This window comes from Oncorhynchus nerka, linkage group LG14, assembly GCF_034236695.1.
Source record: "Oncorhynchus nerka isolate Pitt River linkage group LG14, Oner_Uvic_2.0, whole genome shotgun sequence".
NCBI lineage: Eukaryota > Metazoa > Chordata > Actinopteri > Salmoniformes > Salmonidae > Oncorhynchus > Oncorhynchus nerka.
Genome location: NC_088409.1, coordinates 19885156 through 19894576, shown reverse-complemented (window position 1 = coordinate 19894576; position 9421 = coordinate 19885156). Strand labels below are relative to the sequence as shown.

Genomic DNA, 9421 nt, shown 5'->3' with positions numbered 1-9421 from the left:
ACACACACACACACACACACACACACACTCACGCACGCACGCACACACACACACACACACACACACACACACACACACACACACACACACACACACACACACACACACACACACACACACACACACACACACACACACACACTCTCTCTCTCTCTCTCTCTCTCCTGCTCTCTCTCTCAAACACTAATCACATAGTTGACAGCTGAGGTCAGAGAGTTCTTACAGGTTAAAATGGTTTGTTGAATCATAATGTAGAACCATAATGTAGAATCATAATGTAGAATCATAATGTAGAATCATAATGTTGAACCATAATGTTGAATCATAATGTAGAGTCACAATGTAGAACCATAATGTTGAATCATAATGTAGAGTCACAATGTAGAACCATAATGTTGAATCATAATGTTGAATCATAATGTAGAATCATAATGTTGAACCATAATGTTGAATCATAATGTAGAGTCATAATGTAGAACCATAATGTTGAATCATAATGTAGAATCATAATGTAGAATCATAATGTAGAACCATAATGTTGAATCATAATGTAGAGTCATAATGTAGAACCATAATGTTGAATCATAATGTAGAATCATAATGTAGAACCATAATGTAGAATCATAATGTAGAATCAAAATGTAGAACCATAATGTTGAACCATATTGTTGAATCATAATGTAGAACCATAATGTAGAATCATAATGTAGAACCATATTGTTGAATCATAATGTAGAACCATAATGTAGAATCATAATGTAGAATCATAATGTAGAATCATAATGTAGAACCATAATGTTGAATCATAATGTAGAACCATAATGTTGAATCATAATGTAGAATCATAATGTAGAATCATAATGTTGAACCATAATGTTGAATCATAATGTAGAGTCATAATGTAGAACCATAATGTAGAATCATAATGTAGAATCAAAATGTAGAACCATAATGTAGAACCATATTGTTGAATCATAATGTAGAACCATAATGTAGAATCATAATGTAGAACCATATTGTTGAATCATAATGTAGAACCATAATGTAGAATCATAATGTAGAATCATAATGTAGAATCATAATGTAGAATCATAATGTAGAACCATAATGTTGAATCATAATGTAGAACCATAATGTTGAATCATAATGTAGAATCATAATGTAGAATCATAATGTTGAACCATAATGTTGAATCATAATGTAGAGTCATAATGTAGAACCATAATGTTGAATCATAATGTAGAATCATAATGTAGAACCATAATGTAGAATCATAATGTAGAACCATAATGTAGAATCATAATGTAGAACCATAATGTTGAATCATAATGTAGAACCATAATGTTGAATCATAATGTTGAACCATAATGTAGAACCATAATGTTGAATCATAATGTAGAACCATAATGTTGAATCATAATGTAGAACCATAATGTAGAACCATAATGTTGAATCATAATGTTGAACCATAATGTAGAACCATAATGTAGAACCCATAATGTAGAACCATAATGTTGGATCATAATGTAGAACCATAATGTAGAACCATAATGTAGAGTCATAATGTAGAGTCATAATGTAGAACCATAATGTAGAGTCATAATGTAGAGTCATAATGTAGAACCATAATGTTGAATCATAATGTAGAATCATAATGTAGAACCATAATGTAGAATCATAATGTAGAACCATAATGTAGAATCATAATGTAGAACCATAATGTTGAATCATAATGTAGAACCATAATGTTGAATCATAATGTTGAACCATAATGTAGAACCATAATGTTGAATCATAATGTAGAACCATAATGTTGAATCATAATGTAGAACCATAATGTAGAACCATAATGTTGAATCATAATGTTGAACCATAATGTAGAACCATAATGTAGAACCCATAATGTAGAACCATAATGTAGAACCCATAATGTAGAACCATAATGTTGGATCATAATGTAGAACCATAATGTAGAACCATAATGTAGAGTCATAATGTAGAGTCATAATGTAGAACCATAATGTAGAGTCATAATGTAGAACCATATTGTTGAATCATAATGTAGAACCATAATGAAGAACCATAATGTAGAACCATAATGTAGAACCATAATATAGAATCTTAATGAATCCCCTTTCTAGTCATTCTAGTTCTATGGACACGGCCCCTATCATTCATTCAAGTGTCGATTGGTCAGGTATCTAACATATTCCGGAATTATTATGACATGATGATGACATGCTTATGAATTTCCACTGCATGGGTGATGACTTTGGTACAATGATTAATGAGTTACCTGTGTTTAACTCCATCAGTCCATATCAAAAGTCATATATCTATCCAACACTAACTGAGTGTGTCCCTTCTTCCTGTCCATGGTGGCTGATCCCCACACACACACACACACACACACACACACACACACACACACACACACACACACACACACACACACACACACACACACACACACTGACTTGGATCATTGTACTCAGTGGGAGTTTTCTGACCAGCCACCTCTATCTTAATCAAGCGATGAGGTCAGGGATCAACAGGTCTGATAATATGATTGAGGTCACCTCATCTGTGATCTGCCACATTTCTTAATAAAATGTGTGCGTTTGTGCGTGCGTGCGTGTGTGTGTGAGTGCGTCAGTCAGGTCTGTAGAGAATCAGGGATGAGTGAGTTAGCTGTATTACCTGTGACCATAACAGAACGCCACTCTACAAATGACACACACACACACACACACACACACACACACACACAGACAGACAGACAGACAGACAGACAGACAGACAGACAGACAGACAGACAGACAGACAGACAGACAGACAGACAGACAGACAGACAGACAGACAGACAGGGGAGATGCTATGGTGACCAGCGAGATCTCTAATGTCCGTTCACAGATTAGTCTCTAGAGTCCTTAAAGTAATTGTTCCACCCTAAATCAACATCTTAAAGGAACAGTTCACCCCAAAATCAATGTTTTAAAAATTTGGGTCACCCCAAAATCAATGTTTAAAAAATGTGGGTCACCCCAAAATCAATGTTTAAAAAATGTGGGTCACCCCAAAATCAATGTTTTAAAAAGATGGGTCACCCCAAAATCAATGTTTTAAAAAGATGGGTCACCCCAAAATCAATGTTTTAAAAAGATGGGTCACCCCAAAATCAACATCATAAAGGAACAGTTCACTCCTAAATCAATGTTTTAAAGAGATGGGTCACCCCAAAATCAATACTTCTTTTGTATACCTTCAAAGTGGTCAAACCTGCCTCTGACATGTACACTGAGAATAACAACATTACCTAAGTAGAATATTCAAATGATTGCAATCGAACAATTCTACACTTCCATGAATTCACAATATGTAAATCATATCATGATGGAGATTTCTTTAATTACTAAGAGGCATATTTAAGAATAAAGCTTACATGAACAGAATAATATATTGTATTATTAAACAGGCAGTGGTCCCTTATAAATCATGTATTTGATGTTGTCCGGCCATCGTGCTTCAGCCTCAGACAGCTGTTATTAAGTGTATCATCATGTTTAACTTAAAGCCTAAAAGGTTGCAATTCTCTTCAACCACATTAGCCTCAATAATGACCATAACCAACTTATCCCTGCATGCATGGGTCATTGACCGTTTAAGAGAGATGAGAGCGAAACATCGGAGCAATCAGGGGCGCCATGACAACCCCTCTCCTCCCGCACGCCCTCCATTACGCCACGGTTCCCGGCCTCGCGCCGGAGCATATGGAATAATTGGTGTGTTATTGGTCTCCGGGGACCAGGCATGTGTGGCGCGAGGGGTTCCTAATTGGATTGATTTGTTTTGATGTGTTTTAGAGGCGCTGAAGGAGGTGAGGGACCCTATAGAGCCGGCCCATCTCAGACAGTTACACAGAGACTCATTACATCTTCAGCAACCAAAGGGTTCCATTATTTACCTCTAATAAAAGGATCCTTTAAAGCAGTTTGTTGGTCTCAGTTTATCCTGGCGTGCGCTTCCTGACACTATGAACTGGTTAATCAGACCAGTCAGGGTCACCAAATAGGAGACTGAAATGTAACGACTGCAAATATAAAGATTTGCATTGATTAAATGACTCTGTCATTACTGTGTATGCAGATGGTGAAGTTGTTTATTTTAGCTCTTTAATTGCTGTGTGTTTTACCACCAACATGCACCCAGCCAGACTGTCCGTGGGCAGCTCTCCCAGTGTCTCAGCAGGATCAGAGCAGGCACAGTAGGCTACCCTACTGATCAGACTCGCTCCATTAGCCTGGCACGTGCATGGGGATAGATGGACAACTCAATAAACTGTCATAATAATATTGTTCTCCTCTGTGCAGGGAGCGCGCAGGGCCGTCTCTGATTTCATTTTAATAAGGTCAGTAATAATGGCGCGAGCCAGCCGAGGAGAAAACAGCTCCCGAGGGGCCCATTGAGAGGCGCGATGCGCGAGGCCCCGGAGGTGCCACTAGAGCTGACCCGCTAGCTTCACAAACAATCTGATCACGCGGCTCCGCGGCCGCCGTCCCCTGTCTCGCGGGACCCGCCTCGGCACGCCACGCGCTCATGCCTATTGTTATCCCCCTCGCGCAAATAAAATTGTCCCTCCTGCAGGCGAGGCATGTCGGGAAATTAATTTGATCTAATTATCCTGATGTCACCGCCATCTTTCAACACGTAATTAAAATGTGACCTGCGAGCTTCCTCCTCTATTCTCCACCGGAGAGAAAAAAACACAAACTGAATTAAATAAATCAAGTGTTTGGTGGCTGATTGTGTCCCTTCTTCCTGTCCGTGATGGCTGATCCAGACACACACACACACACACACACACACACACACACACACACACACACACACACACACACACACACACACACACACACACACACACATTCTTTCTCCCTCTCTCTCTCACACACACTCAATTGTTCTGTGTATGTGTCCCCACAGCGTACGGTGCAGAAGAATGCCAAGTATGTGTGCCTGGCCAGTAAGAACTGTCCGGTGGACAAACGGAGACGCAACCGCTGCCAGTACTGTCGCTTCCAGAAGTGCCTCAGTGTCGGCATGGTGAAGGAGGGTAGGAACACACTCACACACGAACTCTCGTGCACGATCACAATCAGTCCCGTTAGCTCATTTTCCTATAGAACACATCTTCTAATAAGGTAAATCTGACCCCTGGTCTCCATGGTGATGGTGTGTATCTCTAATGATGGTGTGATTGGCCGGTAATGGTCTGGCCTATACAGCAGTCACTCAGGTGCACACACCCAATGCACAACTTTTGCTTTGGTAAGACAAGGACTTAAGTTGTGAAAATCAGACAGACTGGCATCTCCTACTGATTCTAGGACCCACACAATCCGTGGGTCCCTCAGGCGTCCTGATTTAATGTCACCCTCTAACTCTCCCACAGTAACTCTCCCACAGTAACTCTCCCACAGTAACTCTCACAACATAACTCTCCCACAGTAACTCTCCCAAAGTAACTCTCCCACAGTAACTTTCACACAGTAACTCTCACACAGTAACTCTCCCACAGTAACTCTCCCACAGAAACTCTCATACAGCAACTCTCCCACCGTAACTCTCCCATCGTAACTCTCACACGGTAACTCTCCCACGGTAACTCTCACACGGTAACTCTCACACCGTAACTCTCACACGGTAACTCTCACACGGAAACTCTCCCACGGAAACTCTCCCACGGTAACTCTCCCACGGTAACTCTCACACGGTAACTCTCACACGGTAACTCTCCCACGGTAACTCTCCCACAGTAACTCTCCCACGGTAACTCTCCCACGGTAACTCTCCCACAGTAACTCTCACACAGTAACTCTCACACAGTAACTCTCACACAGTAACTTTCACACGGTAACTCTCCCACAGTAACTCTCTCACAGTAACTCTCCCACAGTAACTCTCTCACAGTAACTCTCCCACAGAAAACTCTCCCACATTACCTCTCACACAGTAACTCTCCCACAGTAACTCTCCCACAGTAACTCTCACACAGTAACTCTCCCACAGTAACTCTCACACAGTAGCTCTCACACAGTAACTCTCCCACAGTAACTCTCACACAGTAACTCTCACACAGTAGCTCTCACACAGTAACTCTCCCACAGTAACTCTCACACGGAAACTCTCACACGGAAACTCTCACACGGTAACTCTCACACGGTAACTCTCACACGGTAACTCTCACACAGTAACTCTCCCACAGTAACTCTCACACAGTAACTCTCCCACAGTAACTCTCACACAGTAACTCTACCACAGTAACTCTCCCACAGTAACTCTCCCACAGTAACCCTCCCACAGTAACTCTCACACAGTAACTTTCCCACAGTAACTCTCACACAGTAACTCTCCCACAGTAACTCTCCCACAGTAACTCTCCCAACATAACTCTCCCACAGTAACTCTCCCACAGTAACTCTCCCACAGTAACTTTCACACAGTAACTCTCCCACAGTAACTCTCACACAGTAACTCTCCCACAGTAACTCTCACACAGTAACTCTCACACAGTAACTCTCCCACAGTAACTCTCTCACAGTAACTCTCACACGGTAACTCTCACACAGTAACTCTCACACGGTAACTCTCATACGGTAACTCTCCCACGGTAACTCTCCCACGGTAACTCTCCCACGGTAACTCTCCCACAGTAACTCTCACACAGTAACTCTCACACAGTAACTCTCACACAGTAACTCTCACACAGTAACTTTCACACGGTAACTCTCCCACAGTAACTCTCTCACAGTAACTCTCCCACAGTAACTCTCTCACAGTAACTCTCCCACAGAAAACTCTCCCACATTACCTCTCACACAGTAACTCTCCCACAGTAACTCTCCCACAGTAACTCTCACACAGTAACTCTCCCACAGTAACTCTCACGGTAACAGTAACTCTCCCACAGTAACTCTCACACAGCTCTCACACAGTAACTCTCCCACAGTAACTCTCACACAGTAACTCTCACACAGTAGCTCTCACACAGTAACTCTCCCACAGTAACTCTCACACGGAAACTCTCACACGGAAACTCTCACACGGTAACTCTCACACGGTAACTCTCACACGGTAACTCTCCCACAGTAACTCTCACACAGTAACTCTCCCACAGTAACTCTCACACAGTAACTCTACCACAGTAACTCTCCCACAGTAACTCTCCCACAGTAACCCTCCCACAGTAACTCTCACACAGTAACTCTCCCACAGTAACTCTCACACAGTAACTCTCCCACAGTAACTCTCCCACAGTAACTCTCCCACAGTAACTCTCTCCCACAGTAACTCTCCCACAGTAACTCTCCCACAGTAACTCTCACACAGTAACTCTCCCACAGTAACTCTCACACAGTAACTCTCCCACAGTAACTCTCCCACAGTAACTCTCACACAGTAACTCTCCCACAGTAACTCTCTCACAGTAACTCTCCCACAGTAACTCTCACACAGTAACTCTCACACAGTAACTCTCACACAGTAACTCTCACACAGTAACTTTCACACGGTAACTCTCCCACAGTAACTCTCTCACAGTAACTCTCCCACAGTAATTCTCTCACAGTAACTCTCCCACAGTAACTCTCCCACAGTAACTCTCACACAGTAACTCTCCCACAGTAACTCTCACACAGTAGCTCTCACACAGTAACTCTCCCACAGTAACTCTCACACAGTAACTCTCACACAGTAGCTCTCACACAGTAACTCTCCCACAGTAACTCTCACACAGAAACTCTCACAGTAACTCTCCCACAGTAACTCTCACACGGTAACTCTCACACGGTAACTCTCACACGGTATCTCTCACACAGTAACTCTCCCACAGTAACTCTCACACAGTAACCCTCCCACAGTAACTCTCACACAGTAACTCTCCCACAGTAACTCTCACACAGTAACTCTCCCACAGTAACTCTTCCACAGTAACTCTCCCACATTAACTCTCACACAGTAACTCTCCCACAGTAACTCTCACACAGTAACTCTCACGCAGAAACTCTCCCACAGTAACTCTCCCACAGTCTCTCCCACAGTAACTCTCACACAGTAACTCTCCCACAGTAACTCTCACACATAAACTCTCCCACAGTAACTCTCCCACAGTCTCTCCCACAGTAACTCTCACACAGTAACTCTCCCACAGTAACTCTCACACAGAAACTCTCACACAGTAGCTCTCACACAGTAACTCTCCCAAAGTAACTCACACAGAAACTCTCCCACAGTAACTCTCACACAGTAACTCTCCCACATTAACTCTGACACAGTAACTCTCCCACAGTAACTCTCACACAGAAACTCTCACACAGTAGCTCTCACACAGTAACTCTCCCACAGTAACTCTCACACAGTAACTCTCACACAGTAACTCTTACACAGTAACTCTCCCACGGTAACTCTCACACGGTAACTCTCACACGGAAACTCTCACACGGTAACTCTCGCACTGTAACTCTCACACGGTAACTCTCACACGGTAACTCTCACACGGTAACTCTCACACAGTAACTCTCACACAGTAACTCTCCCGCAGTAACTGTCACACAGTAACTCTCCCACAGAAACTCTCCCACAGTAACTCTCACACAGTAACTCTGACACAGTAACTCTCCCACAGTAACTCTCACATAGAAACTCTCACACAGTAGCTCTCACACATTAACTCTCCCACAGTAACTCTCACACAGAAACTCTCCCACAGTAACTCTCCCAACATAACTCTCCCACAGTAACTCTCCTATAGTAACTCTCCCACAGTAACTTTCACACAGTAACTCTCCCACAGTAACTCTCACACAGTAACTCTCCCACAGTAACTCTCACACAGTAACTCTCACACAGTAACTCTCCCACAGTAACTCTCTCACAGTAACTCTCCCACAGTAACTCTCACACAGTAACTCTCACACAGTAACTCTCACACAGTAACTCTCACACAGTAACTTTCACACGGTAACTCTCCCACAGTAACTCTCTCACAGTAACTCTCCCACAGTAATTCTCTCACAGTAACTCTCACACAGTAACTCTCACACAGTAACTTTCACACGGTAACTCTCCCACAGTAACTCTCTCACAGTAACTCTCCCACAGTAATTCTCTCACAGTAACTCTCCCACAGAAAACTCTCCCACATTACCTCTCACACAGTAACTCTCCCACAGTAACTCTCCCACAGTAACTCTCACACAGTAACTCTCCCACAGTAACTCTCACACAGTAGCTCTCACACAGTAACTCTCCCACAGTAACTCTCACACAGTAACTCTCACGCAGAAACTCTCCCACAGTAACTCTCCCACAGTCTCTCCCACAGTAACTCTCACACAGTAACTCTCACGCAGAAACTCTCCCA

The 9421-nt window shown here is 42.6% G+C and overlaps 1 protein-coding gene across 3 annotated transcripts in view; it reads left to right on the top strand.

Moving 5' to 3' along the window:
- Positions 1–9421, top strand: part of LOC115120847 (nuclear receptor subfamily 4 group A member 3-like) — a 36788-nt gene that overhangs the window by 17094 nt on the left and 10273 nt on the right. For all 3 annotated transcript variants that reach the window (XM_065027709.1, XM_065027708.1, XM_065027710.1), the window contains one exon: positions 4984–5113. In XM_065027709.1, the coding sequence (XP_064883781.1) occupies positions 4984–5113 (130 nt within the window). The remainder of the gene's footprint in view (positions 1–4983; positions 5114–9421) is intronic.